We start from the raw sequence: 26,103 nt of genomic DNA, 5'->3' as shown, positions 1-26,103 counted from the left end.
GCTACTTCCTACCCTATGACCCCCCGGGATGAGCTTTGCTGCAAGCCAAACGTAAAAACAGCACAGACTGACGAACTTTAGTCTTTAGTCTTTAGAAGTGTCAACTTGACACTATAATCTCTCTGTAATTTGAATCACACTGGTAAATTTACGTCACTTTTGTATAGATAGATAGATAGATATTTTTTATTTTTAAAGTACAACTTGGTACATATACATATACATGAAATACAATATATTACAATTTTAAACATAAGCAGTCAATTAACATGTATATTTATACCAACCAGCCTTTAGAGGCTTATGATGCACTGTAATTGTATAAAACTCATTGGTACATGACGTTGCACTGGTATTATGAAGTAAAGTAAATATGATCAAATATTATAAGCAGGAAGAAAATCATAACGTAAAACGCTTACATAAAATATAGGAGTCTTCTACTCAAAATGCTTATAATCATACACTCTTATAAATAAACATATCTAGACATATTAACTCTTCCAGTTTAACAAGAACTCATAAATGTACACTGTTTGGTTCACGCTTAAAATATTGACCCAACGGTAACGTTCTGAACAATACATGACAAAGTTGCGCCATATATGACGTTATCGATACAGCTAATAACATAAAGTAAAACGTACGTTAATTACTCATTCAATAAACTAAATACTAGAAATAACTTCTGATAACTTATATACACTCTCTTAATACAATGATAACGATATTTCTGTACTTGGAAATAACCAATACACACATTTACAACACCTTTCATGAATGTGACCTACCGAATTAGACTATTTACCGGATTTGTAATCACATAAGCAACACGACGGGTGCCACATGTGGAGCAGGATCTTCTTACCCTTCTGGAGCACCTGATATCACCCCTAGTTTTTGGTGGGGTTCGTGTTGTTTATTCTTTAGTTTTCTTTGTTGTGTCATGTGTACTATTGTTTTTCTGTTTGTCTTTTTCATTTTTAGCCATTAGTGGAAGATATTAGCAATCAAAATCGAGGGAATTGTGCAAATGATGATACAAGCATGAAAATTACCAAACATCATTATTATATACTTTTTGAGAAACAACTTCTGGCCATTAATAAAAATCTTTTTTTTCAAGATGGCCACCGCCGTTTTCTAAAATGGCTGTTTTTTCAGTTTGAAAATACTGATTTTTTTCTGGAAAACTTTTCGTTTGCCTTCTTATAGTGAAAAACAGCTGTCAGGTTTGGTAGCTACCTTCCTTACATGTGAATAATTCACTAGACATGAGTATTTGACATATACAGGGTTGGCGCATGCGAAAAAATGTAATAAAATTCATTAAAAAACATTTTAACTATTTACTATGAAATAAGTGATATGGAATTTTCAATGATATTATGATTTGTTTTGATAACATTTTTCAAGGTTATGATACACGTGATTTAACAATTTTGCGCATGCCCAAACTATTTATAGACACAATGACTGATTTGTATACACTATCAGGGCAAACTGGTATAAATCGTAGTTCATCTCATTTCTCTAAAAAGCAAGGCTCTTGTAGAGCTGGTCAAGTAAGTGTAAAATCTATGATGCCACTGTTTAAAAACAAGCCCATTCAGTTGCAATCATCAGGTATTTGATGGATAAGACGGAAAATGTGGTTAATACGAGAGAAACATCAATGGTAACGGCAGATCAGCCACTTTTGGTAATGGATATTCAGTGGGAATGTTCTTTTTTGTACAGAGAAGATAAGTTAATCGTCATGTGAGGTGAATTGCACATTGAAATGTCTTGCTATAAAATTCTGGGTGATATATTACGTGATAGTAGATGGACATGTGTCCTCTCTAAAACCAATATTGCAACACCTAGAACGGCATAATCTTTGTATGTATGTTTAAATGTACCTAGGACTAGACACGCGCATCAGATAACTCTATGTGTTTTAGCTTGAATGGTATATATCGGCTTAAGAAGGCAAAATTATAATCATGTCATGTCATGTGACGTTCAATGAATTGATAGACTGGTGTAAGAACCATCTCGACCACAGTTTAATTCCTGGCGTTCAATTATAAAATAAGAACTTCTTGTGAATTTGGTAGTATGCTCATTTCATGATTCATATTTTGTACAAACAGACCATATAAAGCATGATACCGTATGTATATAGGTCTTGATCGTGTAACATATTCTCGATCGTTACCGACCTTCTCCGAGATATGGCTTCCCTTCTCTTACATCACCCACAGGTGGCAATAGATTTTAAAAATGATAATTTCACTGTACGTAACACCAGAAAATATTTTTCTTATAGCACAATTGATCAGGCAAACAAAAAATAAAATAATGCAATTGTAAAGGGCGATGTGTTGTCATAGGTTTAACCGAAGACCCCATTTAGATGTATTGATAGTAGCTGGACCAGAGGTCAGTAGATAATCAGATGAATTTGCAAGATCTTGTGGTTTGGGGCATTCTATAACAGATGAACGACGTAATGAATACAAAAGGATTTCGTTAAAAAGATCAAAGATAAAATTGAGAAAGGAAATGGTGAATATGTCAGAGCGACAACCACCCGACCATAGAGCAGACAACAGCCGAAGGCAACCAATGGGTCTTCAATGTAGCGAGAATTCCTGCACCCGTAGGTGTCCTTCAGCTGGCCCCTAAAAATATGCATAATAGTACAGTGATAATGAACGTCATACTAAACTCCGAATAATACACAAGAAACTAAAATTTAAAATCATACAAGACTAACTAAATTGCGGCGGGGTTAAACATGTTTATGAGATCTCAACCCTCCCCCTATACATCTAGCCAATGTAGAAAAGTAAAAGCATAACAATACGCACATTTAAATTCAGTTAAAGAGAAGTCCGAGTCCGATGTCAAAAGATGTAACAAAAGAAAATAAATAAAATGACAATAATACATAAATAACAACAGACTACTAGCAGTTAACTGACATGCCAGCTCCAGACCTCAATTAAACTGATTGAAAGATTATGTCTTCATCATATGAATATCAGGCACAATCCCTCCCGTTAGGGGTTTAGTATCATACTATCATAAAATATATGAGAAGAACATAACCCGTGTCATGCCAACAACTGTTTTTTTTAGAAATAAATGTGTTTAGTTCCGATGCAAAGACCCTATCAGTGAATCAATATTAAAGCCAAAATATGCAATCTTTAATGACCTGACAACAGTATCGTAACTATATCCCTTTTTGATAAGTCTATTTAAAGGTTTCGTTAGTTTCTGAGGAGAATACTGACATTTTTGTGCTTTATAAAGAATATTTCCATAAAAAATTGGATGTGAAATACCTGAACGTATAAGATGTCTGCATGTTGAGTTATATTAACGAATTATTTCCTTATACCGGTGATAAAATTTGTAAATGTTTTGAATAGTTTGTGATATCGAAAACCCTGGTGTAATAATTTTTCAGTAATACATAAATTTCTCTCGTTAAATCTAATACGTTGTTACATACACAGGCGAATCGTACAAGTTGAGATATATAAACACCATAAGATGGTGACAAGGGAACGTCACCATCTAAAAATGGATAATTAACAATAGGAAATGAAAAATCATCTCTTTTATCATAATTTTTTGTACTTAGCTTCCCGTTTATGATATAGATATCAAGATCGAGGAAAGGGCAGTGGTCATTGTTATCATTAGCTTTATTTAATGTAAGTTCTACAGGATAAATTTCTTTAGTATACATACTGAAGTCGTCATTATTGAGAGCCAATATATCATCCAAATATCTAAAAGTATTGTTAAATTTTTGTATCAAATGTTGTTTTGATGGATCTTTGCTAATTTTAGTCATAAATTGTAACTCATAACAATACAAAAACAGGTCCGCAATAAGTGGTGCACAGTTAGTCCCCATTGGAATTCCAATAACTTGACGATATACGGAATCTCCAAAGCGAATAAAAATGTTATCAAGTAAAAATTCAAGCGCATAAATAGTATCAAAGCATGTCCAATTGACATAGTTCCTTTGTTTATTGCTACTAACAAAGGCAAATAATACGAAGATCGTTTGAAGCAAATGCAAAACGAAGGAGAACCTGTTTCTTATAATCAGATAAAAAAGAACAACTTCCTTTTATGTCGGTAAAATAAAACTGTAAACGGTTTTGTCAAAAACAAAACTAGAGAACCTTACAAGTGATTGCGATATCTTTACTAGACTTTTATTTCTTGTCGCAGTGGACACATTGATTTGGAATATTTCTTAATCCATAAAGACAAACTACTTCTCAGGTTTTGTCTAAGGATGTCATTTTAAACAGTGGTATTAAATCGGTGCAAATGGATAAACTTGAAACATTTTGCAATTTGCAGATCCAAAATCTGTCGCATTTATCGTTGATGGGGCAACAATGGTTAATTCCAGGCCACCTTGTTGGGCAACAATATTGGATGATTTGGAAAATGTGTCATACTGCCTTAAATAAAATGCATCGATTAGCATTCAAGAGTAGACATTGTGTTAGATGTTTATTAAATGAATAATTTAAAGGCTAGATGTGACAAGACAAAAGTTGGTTCTGGAGTAGTTTTCTCTATGAAGATGACAACGAAACAAAATTTTTCAAGTGTCTTGCCGACAGAAATGCTTCTTTAGAGACTAATAATGATACTTTCCAGCTACCCCTTGTAACCATGGAGAAGCAGATATACGAATGTTTGTCCATGTTCAACATGATTATGAAAATGTTTGTAAGACGGTAATTTTAGGTAGCACCGACACAGATGTAGTAGTATTAAGAATTGCAGCACTCCTAAAATATGATGGAACAAACTGTGGATAGGTTTTGGAAGGAATGAAGACTTTTGATGGCTTCCTGTACGTGATGTATCAAATGTGTTTGGTCCTCGTGTAGCTACTCTTCCTTTCATTCATACATTCAGTGGATGTGACACTTTGTCGGATTTTCGTGGGAAAGGGAATAGGTCAGTTTAGTTGACATGGGAAGTATTTCAACATGTAAGGGACGTATTTTTTCTTTGCTGAAGTATAAAGACACATACATGGGCATAAAAGAAGCATTTGTTTGCATCATGCCTGACAGAACAATATTACCATTTGCTGTTAACGAGGAACGATGTAAATTTTTACCCAGGAAGCAGCGGCAATGTGATGTAATTCCGCCTACAAGAGTTTTTTTTCCAGAGCACACCCAAAGAGCAGCGTATCAAGGAGGACAAGTTTCGGCTCAGCCTGATTTATGCACCAATTCATGAACACTGGGGTTGGATTAAAGAAAAAAATCGATGACAGTTGGAAACCAAAAAGGACTTCAGCTGCCGTTAAAGTTGCATCCTCCTGTCGGGAACTTTTGAAATGAGGAGGCGAAAAATCCAGCTGTATTGGTGACTGTAAATGCTACCGTTCTGTCCTTCCTTGTACAATTTTTTGTTTGCCTACTGTCAGATAATATAAGATAACCAACCTGTCTTTCTTACAAAACTAGGCATTTAATCTTAACAGAGAATGTGATATCACTTGTTAAGTTGATAGAAATTATAAAGAAAACAAATTTTCAAAAATTTTGCCGCCATTTTGGAACCGGAAGTCACTCTTTTTTGTCATTTATGTGTTGTTTTTTCGTACTTAAGGAACTGTAATTTACGTTTTATAAAAACTTACATTGGATTATACCTATAACACAGCTTTCAATGATTTACGAAATGTAGCCAACTGGATTTTTTATGTGCAGCACCTGATTTCTTTTAACTATCATTTAGTTCACTTTCATACCAAATTTCATGCTTGTATCACAATTTGCACACTTATGTCCATAATATCTCCCACTGGCGTTGTCAGTTTGTTTTAGATTTATGAGTTTGACTATCCCTTTGGTATCTTTCGTCCCTCTTTTAGTAAACAGGAAATTTATAAAAATGACCATATAATAAATGGACTTAGTTTTTTTTTGCAGGAAACATTACATTCTCTCTGTGGTTGAAGTTTTTAAAATTTCAATAATTTTAAACTATCCTGGAGTTGTACCAAACAAGGACAGAAGCTTGTTTATGATCATAAGATAGTATCCAAAAGTAAATTTTGTACCACAAAATCCCTTTTTTCAGTATTCTTCTTATAAATGAACTTTGTTTTTTTGCCAGGATACAATACATTTAATCTGTGGTTAAAGTTTTTAAAATGTTAGTGACTTTCTTGTACAATGTACAATCCTGGATTTGTACCAATATTGGACAGAAAAGAGGGACGAAAGATACCAAAGGGACAGTCAAACTCATAAATCTAAAACAAACTGACAACGCCATGGCTAAAAATGAAAAAGACAAACAGAAAAACAATAGTACACAAGACACAACATGGAAAACTAAAGAATAAACAACACGAACCCCACCAAAAACTAGGGGTGATCTCAGGTGCTCCGAAAGAGTAAGCAGATCCTGCTCCACATGTGGCACACGTCGTGTTGCTTTTGTGATTACAAATCCGGTAGATAGTATAATTCGGTAGATCAAATTCATGAAAGGGAAGGGAAAGCTTGTTTATGATCATCAGATAGTATCCAGAAGTAAATTTTGTAAAAAAAATACAATTTTTCTCGTATTTTTCTCATAAATGGATTTAGTTTTTTTTTCTGCCAGGCTACAATAGGAGGAACATTTTTATTGATGTTTTCCCTCATTTTTGTTGAGCCTGCGATTTACAACAAAAGTAGGCGAAACACTGGGTTCTGCGGACCCTTACGAATTTTATAAATTTACTGTTTGCAAAAGTATGAATTATTCGAAATACTAATGACTTTCTTGTTACAGGCATAGGTAAAACGACCAGTCTCTACCAACATGTACATCAAGGCTAAAACAACTTTCCAGGTGTAAGGCAAAACCTAATCCTTCGCCTCTATCTGAAGATCTATCGGATGCGTGATGCGAAGTGTCATCTTTGATTAATATCTGACGAATGCAAATATTTTTTTCAAGTTAATAATTTTTCAGGATACAGCCGAGTCTGATCAATATTTGGTTCTGTATTTTAGACTTTGGTAGCTGCCCAGAGAAAATATATAATGCCGAATCTGTAGTTTAATCTAGAAGATGTTTGATATTCTTCATACCTTCATTGTGATATTGATTGTGCTCACCATAGTCCCGTTAATTTAGTACTACGGATTCGAGGCAAAATATCAACCGTGGCATAACATATGTATTCCTTGACCTGGCAAATAACCTTGGCATAATATATTTATTCCTTACTTTGATAAATAACCTTGGGATTTACCCTTTTTATAACCATGAAGTCCCATCCTCATTAAAGCACAGAATGTTCTCCTTGCCAATTGTATATATTGTTTCGTCAAAATGATCTAAGCCATATCGTTATTTGTTGAAGGTCTTAACGACTAAACTGTGACTTTTTCAAAATAAAAATCAGCTTGTTTAATCGCCAATTGAAGTAAACTGATTTCAGAAGATGTGTTTATCATTCGTGCGATATAAAAACCTACCATATACCAAAGTCTACAAACAAAGCTCATAGAACATTATATAATTCGGGACATCAACATTTTCATTTAACAAAAGGAAATCTTGGAGAATTTTGTTTTATACTATGCTATATATATGACCGATAATGATATCATTGATATTGAAATGTTATCAGAAAATAAGTTGTTACAAAAGATTTGTTATAACATTGGGATTCTTAAATGTGCCACATTATTCCTGTAAAACTTATTTAAGGTAGATCATAAGTATATATTTTTTGAGACAGATTTTTTTTATAATTTGACAAAATGAAGATTTTACTATGCTCTTTTCAAAAATTTAATAAAAAGTATGGGTCACCGTGCTATTTTTCAAGCAATGAGTTGTTGAAAATTGCCAAAAAAGTTTGTTCATAAAAAAACACATTAGTGTGCATAAAAAAATTTCTATGAGATAGAATTTTGAAATAAATTGTGAGAAGAAAGGTTTCATAATATGTTTTAAGAAAAAAAAAGAAAACATGGTGTCACCGAACTTGTTTTTTTGCTACAAGTGAAAATAAAAAAAATCCCTATTAGTCCAGTATAAATTTTGTACCAAAAGAGTTATCTCCCCTTAAATGACTCATTTGAAAAAAATGATTTTAAAATCAAAACAAATGATATTTGTTAAAATATTTTGATGAATACGATAAATTAACAGGTTTTCTTCAAATAGAAAAAAACAGTTTGACTATTGACTCGCAAATCTGTCTCTAAATTTGCAGATTTAGGCAAATAACTAGACCGATTTTGTACTGTGATTGTACAATCCAAGATGGCGGTATATCATCAATCTACCTTAAGACGTTTATGAAAGGGGGACCTGTTTGAGAGTGTTACATATTTTTTAGCAGCTTCCCATATACACTGATGACATTTGAGGTATGAGAAAAATAGTGAAAGTAATAGTTCCAATAGATAAACTATATATATTTCATGTCTGTCAATTGTGAGATATTCTAATCCACAGGCTATGACGTTCCAGCCTGAACATTATGTTTAAAGCGTTATATTTCAGATTACACGCATATCTTGTCGACAGATATTTGATGATCTGAAGTATTTCTATCGTGTCTTTGACTTCTATCATTTGCATAGTCCTGCGACTTCCTTCAATAAAGTATTTTGTTATCACATTCACAATCCTCTCATTTACTTTGTGTATGATTAATTACTGAGAACGAAATTAGTTACCTACCTGAATCATAACCCAATAACTGAACTAAACGCGCCAAGATATGACGATGTTACTACCTGTGAAAATTTCATCATGATGAGGATTCTGTTCAACTTTGTTTCAAGCAGTTCATGAGTAACAGTTAGATATAACATGTCAGTAGAGAGGTCAAAATATGGTAAGAAGAAAACAGAGCTGGATGCAGCTTTCAATTTACAACACATGTTTGACCTCAACTTATGTATTAAAAAGATATTGTTTAGCACTAAATGTTCATTGTTTATTGACGCTTCCCTTGTTCCGTAATTCATACAAATGTTATTATTATCTTTTTTTTAACTTTTTGTGCTGGCATGATTTGGTGGATTGGTGACTAAAATACTACACCCGCTCAAATATGTTGCGTTTGCTCTATTTTATTTTAGCATACCATAAACGGTAATAAATCAATTCATAGAAGTCTTTAAAAATATGCAAAACAATGTAATATAATGAGATTATTATTCTTGTTTATGTATAAGGACAACCAATCATAAAGGTACCGTAAAGGTTATTTAACTCATCTATTAAATGAATTTAAGACGGGTCTTTTTTTACTGAGTTTAGCCATTAGCGCTGATTATTATCAATAGAGATAAAGTTAAAGTTAGCTAAAAAAAAGAGTCAACAGCAATGAAGAAAAAATGTATCCATATTAAGAATATATCGTTTTCTTAATACGGCTCGATTTTATGCCAAAACTTATATTTATTCGATCTAAGGGGATGTATTTTCTCTTCCTCCCATTCCTAATTTACCAATGACGACTGTGAGCCATATCTTTTACTCGGATGTCATTTGAAAACTTATTGTAATTCTACAGCTGATCTCAACAGTCTGTGTATCACTGTCATTGGCTGCAACTGTCCCAAGATTGAACATGATTTTGAAATATTGGAATTATTAGCTTATAGCTCTTCACATGAGTCGGATATTTTACACATCATTGCATTTCCATTATTTGATGATAGGCGTCCCTGATGAAGGTTAATCAAGAACAAGGCCATGAATAAATATTGTTTTTCATTTTGTTTGAAATCATTTGCATTACATGGAATAAATTTCAAGAGTAATTTTGAATGTGTAGGCAATCACATTGAGAAACAAAGTCTGCTATATATTGATTTTATTCTATATCTTGTGCATACGCATTAATCCACAAAATAACTAACTAACATTTTCCCCATGGAATTTCATGGAAGTCGCAGTAGAAACTGAGAAATATGTTTTCATCAATTCTTGAAAAACCCTTTCCTTTACCAGATTTATACAGTAGTTGTGTTACCTCCCCGACATCTTCACCATATAGCTTAGGTTTTTCCTCAGTCAGGTTAACCACCCCGGAACATTTCCTATACTGGATAGAATTTGACCCGTACGAATGACAATATGGGCGACAAATCCGACCATGTGAGTCGTAAGCAGATATGTAAGAAATGCTAGAATTAAGTTTAGGATTTTTAACAGCAACGAAGGCAACAGATTCAGATACAGGGACTCTAGAATCAACTATCGTGTAATCTATGTACTTTCCATTGTATGACATACCGTCAACCTGAACATATACTTTGTCTGCCCCTGACCCGGACGTAAAACTATGAGAATATGCTGCTTGCTGCTCTTCATCTGTATAATTCATATATTTGTTATATGAATATACATCAACCCCATCTACAATATTTTTATTCCTTATCACTTTTGTGCCAAAGAGTAAGCCAGACGGACGTCTATGAATAATTTTAACCGGTATAAATACCCAACGCTTAATATCAGGCTCACCATCCAGTAAAAAAGAGTTTTGCATGGAAGAATCCATGTCTGTTATGTGAGATGTTCGCCTTTTCTGATTGTATCGCCTTTTCTGATTATATCGCCTTGAATTTATCGATCTTTTTGTTTGTCCTATTTTGCTGACTTTTTTTCCCTCTAAGAAATGTTCGTACACTAGCCAATCACCTGTTGATCTCCTTTTACGTGGTGGTGTCTTTCTTTTGTCTGTAATTGTGGATGAAAATTTTCTTGTTATCCCTAGATCTTTATTCTCTGGCTGTTCTTGTTCACCTAGTGCTCCCTCTGCACCCCCTGCATCTACTTCAATCCTTGGTGCCCCTTGTGCACCTGGTGTTCCTTGTGCCCTTAGTTTTCCTCCACCAAATGCTCGAACCGTACGTCTGTTTGTAGCAGAACAGAGTCCTCTGATCCAGTCTCCACATCTAAGATAGGGGTATCTGTTTCTACATTGGCGACATGTTCTTGGACTTCTCGCATATCTACAGAAAAAAACCATACAATGACACAAAAGCTCTGCGACAAACAATAAACCTATGTTAGCATTTTTTAGATAAATTTCCTTTATTTGAAATGTCTGTGGCCATACATACATGCAGGTTTTGCATTATCATTCCATCTTCGAAAGTTACTTAACACACTAGGATTAAATTTACAAATAATGATCAGTTAGTTATAATGGCAAAACAGCATTCTTTGGGAATGACTCCATTAAACAAACAAATGCGTAAGATATAAAAGCTCCAAACATAGGTTTTAATAACATAGAATTAAAAGTATTAAAGTATAAATTATAGAATTACAAAACAATGTTTTGTACTAATCATCTATTAGATCTATTTATGATAGAAGTTTTCATGTCACAGTTAGACCTTGTAAACCAGTGACTCATATTATAGTAAATCATCAGTTTGAATTTCATGACAAAGACATTGTCTAACTGGATTAGAATGGTAAGTAATAAATTTAATTTAACAACACTCACTTCATACTAACAACCTTTCACTTGAGCAATCTGCTAAAACATTTAACCAGTTGATCAGTTAGTTGGAGATATCTAACTAAAATTTGGTAAACTGGTTTAGTCATTGTTATTGTGATACCACAAATATTACTGGATAAGCACTGTAATACCAATAACTTTCGAAATGATTCCCAATTAACCGTGGTCTGAACTGACCCTTGTTGAATGGTTCAAAAGTACTAGTCTTATATTAGTGTATAAGGACCATTCAATATATATAAAAAGATGTGATGTGTGTGTCCATCCAAGTCACAATGTATAAACAAATAAGGTCGGGAAAAAACGACCTGAAAACTGGACAGCAACCTAAAATGTTCCACGCAATGACTTGTTTAAAACAATTTAAATACGAAATCAAACTGTCAAATCTATATATAAATAGAGAAACGAGAACACACATGAACCACATCAACGAACGACCAACAAACTAGGCAAAAGCCTCCAGTCTTAGGTACACCAAAGCTTATCTCAGTAGTTACTTGGAAATGCAAAGATACCTTCACGACATATTCAAAAACAAAGATAAATAAAATTGAAACTTGTAACAAAGTAAATAAATGAACTATAAAATTGAGAATGGAAATGGGGAATGTGTCAAAGAGACAACAAACCGACCATAGAAAAAACAACAGCAGAAGGTCACTAACAGGTCTTCAATGTAGCGAGAAATTCCCACACCGGCGGCGTCCTTCAGCTGGCCCGTAAACAAATATATACTAGTTCAGTGAAAATGAACGCCATACTAATTTCCAAATATCAATATCTCCTAAGAAAAAGAGTAAAACTGAAAATCCTACAAGACTAACAAAGGCCAGGGGCTCCTGACTTGGGACAGGCGCAAAAATTCGGCGGTGTTAAACATGTTTATGAGATCTCAACCCTCCCCTAAACCTCTAGCCAAAGTAGAAAAGTAAATGCATAACAATACACACATTTAAAATACAATTCAAGAGAAGTCCGAGTCTGATGTCAGAAGATGTAACCAAAGAAAATAAACAAAATGACAATGATACATAGATAACAACAGACTACTAGCAGTTAACTGACATGCCAGCTCCAGACCTCAATTAAACTGATTGAAAGATTATGATTTCATCATATGCATATCAGGCACAATCCTTTCCGTTAGGGGTTTAGTATCATACCATCATAAGATATATGAGAATAATATAACCCGTGTCATGCCAACAACTGGTTTTTTAATAAATGTGTTTACTTCCGATGCAAAGACCCTATAAGTGAATCAATATTAACGCCAAAATAAGCAATCTTTAATGACCTGACAACAGTATCGTAACTATATCCCTTCTTGATAAGTCTATTTAAAGGTTTTGTTGGTTTCTGAGGTGAATACTGACATTTTTGTGCTTTATAAAGAATATTTCCATAAAAAAATAGATGTGAAATACCTTAACGTATAAGAAGTCTGCATGTTGAGCTATATTTACGAATGATATCCTTAAACCGATGATAAAATTTAGTAAATTTTTTGACTAGTTTGTGATATCGAAAACCCTGGTGTAATAATTTCTCTCGTTAAAATCTAAAACATTGTAACATACACGAGCGAATCGTACAAGTTGAGATATATAAACACCGTAAGATGGTGACAATGGAACGTCACCGTCTAAAAATGGATAATTAACGATAGATAATGAAAAATCATCTCTTTTATCTTAAATTTTTAGTATTAAGCTTTCCGTTAGTGATATAGATATCAAGGTCGAGGAAAGGGCAGTGGCCATTGTTAGCATTAGCTTTATTTAAAGTAAGTTCAACAGGATAAATTTCTTAAGTATACATACTGAAGTCGTCATTATTGAGAACCAAAATATCATCCAAATATCTAAAAGTATTATTAAATTTGTTATGAGATGTTGTTTCGATGGATCTTTGCTGATTTTTGTCATAAATTGTAACTCATAGTAATACAAAAACAGGTTTGTTTAAATGATCTGTATTAAAATATTGTAAGTATTCTAACAGCTATAGTAATATACTGGAAATAACACAGTTTGATAATAAAAAAAAAATAGATTTCTAGATGCTACTCTATGGAACAGCCTTCCAGACCATTCCAGGACTGAAAATAGTTTATTACAATTGAAGAGCCTTTCACAGTTGGTTAACAATGATCGAAAGGTATTTTTTTTGCATTTAGTTAAGCTTTTCGTGTATATTCTATAAGTTAACTCGCTTTACATTTAAACTGTTATCCCTATTTTTTGCATTATGCCTTTACTGTTTGGAGGTGTGCTCTAATGTTTAATTGTGCTTTCAATTAATTTCGCTCAATTTAAAGTTGTGCTAATATAAATATTATAAAATAGAAGATGTGATATGCTTTCCAATGAGACACCTGTCTACAAGAGACCAAGATGACACAGACATTGACAACTTTAGGTCACCGTACGGCCTTCAAAAAGGAGCAAAGCCCATACCGCATAGTCAGTTATAAAAAGGACCGATATGACAAAGTAACACAATTCAAACGAGAAAACCAACGGCCTTATTTATATAAGAAAATGTACGAAAAACAAATATGTAACACATAAACAAACGACAACCACTGCATTACAGGCTCATGACTTGGGACGGCACATACATAAATAATGTGGTAGGGCTCAACATGTAAGTGGGATCCCAACCCTCCCCTAACCTGGGACAAAAGTAATCGTGCTTTTAATTTTATTTTTTCTTCAGTTTTAGCATGTATAGATGTGTAGTTTGGTAAAGTTATGTATGTTTTTCATTATGCCTGTGCTGTATCTATGCATTGTAATAGATTGTCACACATACAACATCTTCTAATATCTACCCCATTATGTGTTATATTCGCATATTTGTTGTTTTAAAGTTATTTATATTCGATCAAAAGGGTATATTATGGTTTCACCGTTATACATGTTATATGTACACAAAATCAAATGGCTGACCCTTGTTAAGAGAGAGTCATATCTCTTGCACGTTAAAGACACCCTTGTAAATTTCAAAAAAGAGTAGGCTAATGCCGCTACTAGGCAGCACTCGCACCCGCAAAGTGGAAAAGGATTAATATAAGTTGTAAAACTTGTTAAACTAAACTAAACACAAAATCAAGATAAAACATTCGTATACATATTTGCACTCCAACAGGGTATTTTCACCTTGAAGGAAGCATATAGAACACACAAAATTATCATTATTATCGCATACGGAAGCCATAGTATATATAATGGACGTCCATTTTTCTATCGTCTGCCTGTACGTATGTGAAACCTTTGTATTTATGTAAAATGATGCATAAATAAACTCATCATAAATGTTAAGATTGCAATTTTATATTTTCGCCATATGCGTGTTTCGTCTACTAAAGATTCATCAGTGACGCTCGAATAAAAAAAATGGCAAAGGCAACAAAAAAGTACGAACCAGAAGAGCATTAAGGACCAAAAATTCCTCAACGTTTGCCAAATACAGCTACGGAAATCTATTCCTGAGGTAGAAAAACCATAGTATTTTAAAAATTCAAAGTTTGTAAACAGTTAATTTGTAATTATGACCATACCATACCACTCGGGGAATAAAACGTCCGACAGCAGTGGCATAGCCACAGTGGTTGTAACTAAACTCATCATAGATACAGGAACTTCAATTTTTGTTTTAACAACATAAATAAATATTTTTTTCAATTATATATTTGCGCCAGATGCCCGTTTCGTTTACATCAGAGATGCTCGAATCAAAATATGATTAAGATTTCAATGAAAAAAAACCTTGGATATTGCATATTTTTTTTTATATCGATAGATAACTTTTTTCTTTTTCTTTACTCTAATGTCATATATGTTTTCGAATAACAGAACGTATTGCCCTGTTACATATCCTACGTGCTCCTATAATACACAAAACATAAGCTTTAATATAAAAATCAGATATCACGGGTATTAATTTGTTAGCAATGCAGTTTCTATATTTGCTGTTACTCACCTGTAATATTGATTTGTGTATGCATGACTATACCCGTCAATATTCCTCTTCCCAGTTTCTAGGTTATCCATGATTCGGTTTGGTGCGTGAGATGGCGGAGCACGCTGGTCAAATGGATAGTCCGTCTCAGGATCTACAGTTTGTCTTTGTCGGAAATGCTCCCAAACATAATCTATAAAGCAGTGATGAAGAAAGAATACTGGGTCTGATGGAGCGGTATTTACTCCAAGCATTGAACCACCAACCCAAACGTGAACGCTGCAAAAGAAAGAACATGTAACAAAAAGTAACAATACAGTACATGATTTTCTGAGTGGGGGAGAGCTCATTTCAATATTCTTTGATTTTTTAGATCTTTTTTGTTGATTATTTATCTATTCATTTCCTTTGTCAATTGCATGTGTAGATGCACTCTTTGACTTTAGAATTTTCAAAATAGGGGGACGAGGGTGCCATCCGTTATTGCTAGCAATTACAAATCTTGATTGATCGGCTATTCCTTATTACTATAGATAGATATAGGGATATGTGGTATGAGTGCCAGTGAGACAACTCTCCATCCAATTTATAATTTGTAAAAGTAAACCATTATAGGTAAAGGTACGGCCTTCAATACGGAGCCTTTGCTCACACAGAACAGCAAGCTATAAAGAACCCCAAAATGAAGTGTAAAAACATCTAAACGGAAAACCAACGATCTTATTTATATATAATCGAGAAACGAGAAACACTAATGAACCACATTAACAAACGACAACCATTGAACATCAGGATCCTTACTTAGGTGCAAACGGGTTCAAATGTTGTAATAGGTACCACACGTCGTCCTAACTATACTTCCGTTATTTTATTATGTTTTTTTAATCAATTTCTTTCACTCGGAAGATGGCGAAATTTACACTTGGTTTCAAAAAGTGATAAGGAAAACCTTTACAGCTTTACAATAAAACAATGAAGTTGTGGATGGTTAACTATATACTAGAGGTCAAAAGTGTTTAACACCACGAAAATGAAGCTATATGTATTACATACAATTTTTAAAAACGTTATTTTCAGGTGAAAAGAAAACCATACAAGTTATCTTCTATTCTTATATGGCTTGCTATTTTCGCTTGATTAACAACACCGTGATAAAATTCTCGATATATCTAAACTTAGCGCCGATTCCGAGTTATACATAATAATGGCTGTTAAAATATACCTCCCAAGTACATCCACATGCATCGTAACCTATGAGTTAACGCTATGTCGGTTTCGTCGTTTTGAAACTTACAGAACCATTATTCTTATTCTGAGGCAAAACAAAACGAATTTATGCATTAGAGCTCGGAAAATGTATAAAATACAAATTAAAAAAATAGTTTCATTAATGTTTTTGGCGCACTAACATATTTTTCTATTAGAGTCAAAATAACTCATGGAAGCTATAAATTTGTTGTAAATTTACATACGGTCTGGGCCATGTTATTCTTTCATTTTATCCCTCGCTTATAACGTTTAAGACAAAATTCGAATATCACTGCTCTTGGAAAGGTGAAAATTTCCCACAAATATGTTTGTTTCTATGAATTATTTCTTGAATAAAAGAATATGAGCGTTGAATATGTATCCATCGTATATAAGCAAAATTTTACGACTGCATTTATCAAAGCTTATTGACTCGTTTCTATATTCTTTGGTACATGCTTATTGTCGGTATCGAAACAATTTAGATTGACCTGGGACACAACATAATTCATTTCTCTCATTAGATCAATAAGAGTCACTGGTTCAAATAACATTCTACCACAAATTAAGAGCATATTTTATTATTCTCTATATTTGACTGCAAAATTTTATTTGCTTTCACTAGCAGCCTCCTTAATTAAGACATTTAAGATAACAATACTTCTGTTTCTGCCCATAAAATAAACGGTACCAATTTTTCTGCACCAGAGTCGTTTTTCGACAATCAATGTTTCTTCGTTGATGCTCGAGGCCATACTATTTGAAAATTCAAAGCTAATCATGAAAAGATTAAGAGCTTTAAACCAATCTTTCATTCACTTTCTGGTTAAAATCGAAAATCAATTTGTACCTCAAAACCTCAGTTTGGAAAACCTACTTGAATTATGTAACCTAATGCTCAATTGGGTATCTTATATTGATTATATATGTGCATAGTTGACAACTTGTTAGGTTATTAATCTAATTTACTTTGAGCGAGGTATTATTGTAAATATTGTGAGATGACTTTCAACGTACCGGTCATCGTCTGCGTAGAAGAGTTATTGTCTTTATCCTGCAATTAATTTTGTATATTAATTTTGTATATTAATTTTGCTATAAAAGGCAGAAATTAATTGCATTTATTTTCGATTCAAATTCATTAGTTCTTGTTAATATTACCTTTGAGTCCCGCGTATAATAATATCTATATAAAACCACACAATCAATCAATGACTGGTACGCCGATACGAATCTCGCATGGTCAACAATTATTCATTATTCAAAATTAACAATTATAAGTCATAACACTACAATTTATCTCAACAGTAAAAAGAAACAAAACAAAACATTACCGAATTTAAGACAAAGGGATATGATTTGTCATCCGCTTCGGAATTTCGGTGACATTCACTGATTATTGACATTGTTGCATGGTTGAATTTTTGTGTTACCCATTCAATGCATTTATGACAATAATGAATTTTAGTTTTGACTGTCCCTCTGGTATCTTACGTCCCTCTTTTAGAATGACATATAAAATATAAAAAAAAAAATACGAATAAGTTAATAGACCACTCGTCAGCTATAATACATAAATGTAATCCGGCAGTAGGCGAATCTTTGAAGCGAAATTTGTAAAATATACAAATACAGACTTGCGAAATCTGATGGCTTTTGGTCTGTTAACGTAAGATGACACCGCATTATAGAGTGAAGGCTTGCATTTTACTAGAGAGTAAAAAAGGCTTGATGTGGTATTTGATAGGATGTTGATAGCGATTAGAAAAAATGAGGTCAGGGAAAGAGGGCAACAGAATTAAAACATGTAAAAGAGGGACGAGAAATACGAGAGGGACAGTCACACTCAAAAATCGAAAATAAACTGACAACGCCATGGAAAAAAATGAAGAGGACAAACAGACAAACAATAGTACACATGACACAACAAAGAAAATTAAAGAATCAACAAAACGAACCCCACCAAAAACTAGGGGTGATCTCAGGTGCTCCGGAAGGGTAAGAAGATCCTGCTCCATATGTAAGATATAACCAAAAAAAATAATTATAGAACAGAAATATTAAATTAAGTACCACACACTTCCAGTAGTAAAAGCTTCCGCTTATTTTAACACTTTTAATAAAAGGGATTACATAGGTAATTAACGATGAAAATCACAAAGATATTCTATTGTGGCATTCTGGGATATAAATGACCCACACATTAGCTCAAATGCTTATATTCAGTTTAGTTTTACTTCTCTGTTAGTCTAGACATATTGTCATTTTCTTCATGAGAAGACCGCTGATGATTATGTACACTACCACTCAAAATACACAAACATTTTGAATTGTGTGGTTCTGGAAACAAAATGCCTTAATTCATTATTTTCAAATTGACAATTGGTTTCATAAAAAAGTCTTCTTTTGGGATGAAATTTTGTAAATTTTCTAATACATACGCGTTATGGTAGTTTTCAAGACCATATCTGCCACTTGCCCAAGGTGACAACATATCAATATTTCTTCTTCTAGATAGCACATTCCTTATTCCTCTTGGTGATATCAGTGAACCAGAATCTCCACCATTTCTTTCTAAGTATGCACCATTACGCTGTCGCCAAAGTCTAAATGGTCCATTTGATACCACACCTCTGTGATCGCCCATGAAATTATCGCCCCAAAAATTTGATTCCTTTGGGTCATACATGTTATAATCCAATCTATTATCAAAGAATGGCAAAGTAACTCGATCATCGATTTCCTGTAAAGCAGCTTCAAATCTGAAATATTGAGAACAACTTAAGTGACTTTTTGTCAGACACCTTGAACCCCATACCAAAAGGAGATGCAAATTTGCGTCCCCAGCTTGAAATGAACTGGTAGTTCACTAATGCATTTTTTATTATACGTATCACCTTTAAATTAGTTCTTAAATTTTGATTCTATTGAATATGCAAATGTAATACAATCAACATCAGGGATAGATTCTGATCTTTAGCAAAGAGAGATGCAATTGTCTAAAAGGTTAAAATTTATCCTGAACCTACAAATGCAGTGATTCAGCAGATGAGAGGCGCGTATGTTCATATGAATCAGCCAAATAGTAAACAAAGGCAACAGTAGTATACCGCTGTTCAAAAGTAATGCGTCTGATGAGCTTTTCTGAATTATCTATAACTAGTGTATACTTTTGTAAATATAACTTTTGCATAAGTGTTTTTTTCGAAGAAGGGAGAATTAGTAATGAATACTTCTTCTAATGAAAGGTGTTTCAATATCCGTCAATCATAATAGATTGTAGACCTAAAGCTACTTCAAAACACTATATATTTTCTTCCTTTCAATATTTTGACCCTTAGATTAACGTATATTTTAAATTGGAGTGATTTGACTCGGGACGTTTATAAGCTATTTTCTCTTAATCATAGTCTCCATGTCTTGCAACATACACCGTAAGAACCACTGAAATAATGTGCAAGTACAAGAAGGATGATTACAGGATAAAACTTTCGTCAGAAATAAAGGCAACAGTAGTATACTGCTGTTCAAAACTCAAAAATCCATGGTCAAAAAACAAAATCGGGGTAACAAACTAAAACAGAAGGAAACGCATTAAATATAAGAGGAGAACAACGACACAACACCGAAACGGACCAAGTAACAGACAAAACACCACGAGAATAACAAATATAACATCAAAACCAAATATATGAATTTGGGATAGACAAGTACCGTGCCACGTCTTATCTCAAAAATAAGAGAAAACACAAACGACTCAACGTTAAAATGCAACACACACACAGAAACGAACAATATTATAACAATGGCCATCTTCCTGACTTGGTACAGGACACTTTTAAAGGGGAATAAAAGTGGTGGGTTGAACCTGGTTTTATGGCATGCCAAACCTCGCACTTTAATGGCACAGTTAAATATAACATTGAAATGAAAACAAAATATTACAGGACTACAATACAAATAAAAAGGAGAACATATACGACAAAGGAAAGCATGATTAATAGGTAACAAAAAGCATCAGGTTTAAAATTCAATACGCCAAAAACGCGTCTAGTCCACACGAGACTCACCAGTGACGCCCAGATATAAAAGATCGAAAGTGAAAAAAAATACAAAATTGTACAGCACTGAAGATCAAAAGTTGAAAAGGTTTTGCCAAATACGGCATTGTTTGTATGCCCAGGATAAGAACATTCATATTATAGAGAAAAATTCACGCTATTCCAAACAGTAAATTTTAACAAATGAATATGAAAGAGATATACATAACGAAACTGAAGTATAAAAACAATCAGGAGACACTTTATAGATAATATTTTGTTCAGTGTGAGAGTTACATGCTCTATTCAGTAAGATTCACAATCATTTTGTCTAAGATTTCTTAACTTCTTATAGAAATTCTTATTATACAGTATATATTGATTACATAAAATTGTTTTGTACTATTTACTACAGATTGTTAAATTTATCTTGCTTTCAGTAGTTTTTACTCTCCAGTTATAACGTTTAACTCTATGATACAATTTACATTTTTCAGCACATTCACTATTGAACCATGGTATCCTAACCTTCCTTTTTTAAAAGGAATTATCAACCTTTCTAATGACCTTTTTTCCAATTACAAATCACATTTAGATGGCAGCTTGTAAAATTAAAGAATTACATACATCAACTTTTGAATTAACAATAGTATTATCTATCAGATCAGTATCTATTTCTTCAAATTTAACAATAATTGAGTAAATTACAGCTTCATCAATGCAATCATTTATTATGGTCAAAATTATTTAAGACTAAAATTGTATGATGTGTTCTACGCTTCAAAATTTCGAACTGAAAGTGACATTCAATGATTATTGACATTGTTGCATTGTTGATTTTGTGTGTAACACATGTAATGCATTTGTGACATAAATGCCTTTTAACATGACATATGAAATACAAAATAAAAAGTATTGAAGACAAATATTTCCATTTGTATTTCATATATTGAAATATATATATATATAAAAAAATGCTTGAATGCAGAACGTAAATTAACCTATAGTTACCATTAGAACAAATAAGAAAAGAGTGCTGAAAGGGGAAGATGAAATTACCGAATTAAGAAATAAATGATGCAAGCTATACTTTATTGTAGTTTTAACATGGGTAGGCATGATATTTGTGATTTTGCCCTAGCGATAGGGAGAGCTCAAATAACACGAATATGATGCCTACCCATATTGAAACTACAATATAGTATAGCTTGCATCAATTATTTCGATTCTGATTAGGACAGTTAGGGTAATTTCTATGTCCGATGTGTCTAAGAGTAGAGCGTCTGTGTAGGCTCCATTAATCTCCCTTTTTTGTTTGTAAACAAGCAAACGACTAGCAATGTGATTTTTCAGAGGGCGGAGTTTTGAACACCCAGCATGAACGGTTGTCGTATCTAGGTCAAATATTTCAATTTCGAATTGCAACACATTACAGTAATAATAAATGAATTAGTAACAACATGTGCATCATTTAAAAGTTTAGACTTGTTTCAAGTTAATGAAATATATTTAATGCATGTCAATTTGATAAATATTCATTATTCTGCAATAGTCAATACATGCATGTGCAAAAACATTTTATTGGAATTAGAGCATGGATTTATTCACAAAGCGAAATAAGCACAACATATTAGAAAAGAGTATAATTGACAAAGTAAGTAAATAGATAAAAGTCATAAAAATATCTAAATAATCAAAGAATCAGGAAATTAGCACCCCCTTAAATCTTGACCATCATGTACTGTATTATAACTTTTTGCAAAAAGGTTCCACGATGTAACATTTTCTTTCTGTCACAGTGTGCACGTTTGGGTTGGTGGTTCAATGCTTGGTGTAAATACCGCTCCATCAGACCCAGTATTCTTTCTGCATCACTGTTTTATAGACTATGTTTGGGAGCGATTCCGACAAAGACAAAATGTCGATCCTGAGAAGGACTATCCATTTGATAGTCGTGCTCCGCCATCTCAGGCACCAAACCGAATTATGGACAACCTAGAAACTGGGAAGAGGAATATTGAGGGGTATAGTAATGATTATACCGATCAATATTACAGGTATGGTATTTTCTAAAAGTAACAGCAAATATAGAAACTTTGATCAGTGCTTAAAAATTAATATCCGTAATCTCTGATTTCTATATTAAAGTTTATGTTTTGTTAGTTTTATGAGTACGTACCGATATAGGATATGTAACATGGCAATAAGTAAAAAATAAATAAAATGGTTATCTATCGATATCATAAAATATTTGATATCAAAAGATTTTTCATTGAAATCTAATTTTTTACATATACAAAGATTTGACTAACGGACTGGCGGATGATAGATCAAATGGGCGTTCATTATATATCACTGCTTCTGTGTGCGCTATCAATGACTATTTCGTGTGTTCTGTATGCTTCCTACAAGGTGAAATACCCTGTTAGAGTGCAAATACGTATACGATTGTTTTATCTTGATTTAGTTTATATATAACAGTACAACTACAGCATATGCTTTTGATCAAATATGAATAACTTTAGAACAGCGAGTATGCCAATATGATATATAAGGAGTAGACATAAGAAGATGAGGTATTACAATGCATTGTTACATCACAGGCATAATGAAATATATACATAGCATTTCCAAACCACACATATAAAAGATTAAGACTAAAACTAATTTAAGCATAATAAAAAAATCAAGCGAAATTTGAGCACACTTCCACAATTTCAAGGCATAATGCAATAAAATACGCAAACCATTTCAAATGTGAAGCGAGCTAACTGAAACAATATACACGATAAGCTTAACTAAATGCAGAAAAGCGACTTTTCGATCCATTTCAGGACTGTACAAAGTTCTTCAATTGTAAAACACTACTTTCAGTCTTGAAATGGTTCAGAAGGCTGTTCCAAAGAGTAGCATCTGCAAATCTGATTTTTTTTTTGGAATATCAAGTATATAAATATAGCTGCAAGAATACTTACAATATAAATTATTTTTAATATAAAGCATGTAAACGGATCAGACCGGTTGGTTTTCTAAATGAATTGTTTTAAACTAGTCACCGAGGGGCCCTCATAGCGTGCTGGTCGATGAGCTAAGGCTCCGTGTTGAAGGCCATACTTTAAGCTATCATTAACTTTTTATACATTGTGACTTGGATGGAGAGTTGTCTCATTGCCATATTTATGTTGAATGATCCTCATACACATATATAAATGCATTTTAGTGATTTGGAATCATTTAGTAAGGTTCAGTAGAGACCACCCTCAATAATGAATCAGTTCAAAAGTATGATATTTATACTTTTAATTATATGTTATTAAAAAAAAAAATATGATTGATGCTTTCATATCTTGCGCATTTGTTTGTTTGATGAAGTCATTTTCAATATAAATGCTTTTATGTCGATACAACTATAAACTGATCATTATTTGTAAATTTTATTAAAATGAGTGAAATTGCTTGCGAATATGGAATGCTGAGTTTCCATGTTTCCATACGATTATACACAATGTGCCTGTATGTATGTCCACGTTTTGTTAGAATGATTACAATTAAATTTGTTCTGCTCGGAACGTGAAATAAAAAGATTGGATTTTTTCTACCTTCAATTTTAGATAAGGAAATTAATTTAAATAAAAACTAACATAATATTGTCGCAAAACATTTGTGTCATTGTAAGTTTTTTTCTGTAGGTATGCGAGAAGTCCAACAACATGTCGTCAATGTAGAAACCAATACCCATATCTTAAATGTGGAGACTGGTTCAGAGGTCTCTGTTCTGCTTAAACCAGACAGACAGCACCAGGGATACCAGGGATACCAGGGGGACGAGGGGGACCAGGAGGGCCAGGGGGACCAAAGGAACAAAGGCCTCCAACGCCTCGATCTAACATTAGAGATCTAGGGATTACGAAAAAATTTTCAACTACAATTACAGACGAAAGGAAGAAACCACTGCGTAAAAGGAGATCAACAGGTGATTGGCTTGTGTACGAACCTTTTATAGAAGAAACAAAAGTCAGTAAAATTGGAAGAACAAAAAGATCGACGAGTTCAAAGAGATACAATCAGAAAAAACAAACATCTCACATAACAGACATGGACTCCTCTATGCAAAACTCCTTTTTACTGGATGGCGAGCCTGATATTAAGCGTTGGGTATTTATACCAGTTAAAATTGTTCATCGACGTCCATCTGGCTTACTCTTTGGCACAAAAGTTATAAAGAATAAAAATATTGTAGATGGAGTTGATGTATATTCATATAACAAATATATGAACTATACAGATGAAGAGCAGCAAGCCGCATATTCTCATAGTTTTACGTCTGGGTCAGGGGCAGACAAAGTATATGTCCAGGTTGACGGTATGTCATACAATGGAAAGTATATATATTACACGATAGTTGATTCTAGACTCCCTGTATCAGAATCTGTTGCCTTCGTTGCTGTAAAAAATCCTAAACTTAATTCTAGCATTTCTTACATATCTGCTTACGACTCACATGGTCGGATTTGTCGCCCATTTTGTCATTCATACGGATCTTATTCAAATCAGTTTAAAACCTGTTCCGGGGTGATAAATCTAACTGAGGAAATACCTAAGCTGTAAGGTGAAGATGTCGGAGAGGTAACACGACTACTGTATAATTCTGAAAAAGGAAAAGACTTTTCCAGAAGTGATAAAAATATATTTCTCAGTTTCTACTGCGACTTCCATGAAATTCCATGGGGAAAATGCTAATTAATAAATTTGTGACGACGCTTAGCTTACATTGCATATATGTGTGCACATATTCTTTCTTCTGGCACTTGAGAAAAAGTGATGAAAACCCTAACATATATAAAAATTTGCGTCTTAAAGGTATAAAACACCAAAAGTAATTTAAATATAAATAAAATAGTAAAAAAAAATTCGGATTACACAAATCCTTCTAAAGGTGTCGGAACAACAATTCACCCAATTTCAATTCAGGACATGTGTAAAAATACCCATTCCCGTTCAAAAATAGTGCCTTTGTTGTCATAACAAACAGATTTGCAGAAATGAAACTTTAAGTGAAGGAGAAATATATGTAGACCATTTTCAGTCAATTTTGTATTAAAAATTTAGGATTAACTCACACAAAAGTAAACATAATTAAGATTTAAAAAAACCAGTTAAAAGTAGCAGCTAACTTTCGAATAAAATGGTTGAATGTAGATAGGTTTTAAATTTGAGGTCTGACACATTAAGCATAAACACAAAACTTACCGTTAGACATCATAAACATTATACAAATAGAACAATGATCTT

The 26,103-nt window shown here is 33.1% G+C and overlaps 1 protein-coding gene and 1 pseudogene across 1 annotated transcript; one reads left to right on the top strand and one right to left on the bottom strand.

Moving 5' to 3' along the window:
* Window positions 1-9,934: 9,934 nt before the first annotated feature.
* LOC134687725 (uncharacterized) lies at window positions 9,935-21,539 on the bottom strand. Its single transcript, XM_063548181.1, has 5 exons — window positions 21,520-21,539; window positions 19,213-19,533; window positions 15,545-15,802; window positions 10,933-11,033; window positions 9,935-10,824 (listed from the first exon to the last, which is right to left on the bottom strand). Exons 1-5 carry the CDS (start codon window positions 21,537-21,539, stop codon window positions 9,935-9,937), a joined length of 1,590 nt encoding a protein of 529 aa, XP_063404251.1.
* A 246-nt stretch (window positions 21,540-21,785) lies between these two features.
* On the top strand, window positions 21,786-25,575 carry LOC134687724 (uncharacterized; annotated as a pseudogene).
* Window positions 25,576-26,103: the final 528 nt, after the last annotated feature.

The sequence above is a fragment of the Mytilus trossulus genome, chromosome 10, assembly GCF_036588685.1.
Source record: "Mytilus trossulus isolate FHL-02 chromosome 10, PNRI_Mtr1.1.1.hap1, whole genome shotgun sequence".
Taxonomy (NCBI): Eukaryota; Metazoa; Mollusca; class Bivalvia; order Mytilida; family Mytilidae; genus Mytilus; species Mytilus trossulus.
This window is presented reverse-complemented; position numbering and strand designations above follow the sequence as displayed.

Bases quoted from the DNA above. Each gene is read 5' to 3' on its own strand.
- LOC134687725 (XM_063548181.1), bottom strand. From the start codon at position 21,539: ATGATTGCATTGATGAAGCT. The intron at 11,034-15,544 runs GTGAGTAACAGC...TTTTTTCTGTAG, and splicing joins TACACAAATCAATATTACAG to ATATGCGAGAAGTCCAAGAA. The intron at 10,825-10,932 runs GTACGGTTCGAG...AGGGAGCACTAG, and splicing joins CTGTTCTGCTACAAACAGAC to GTGAACAAGAACAGCCAGAG.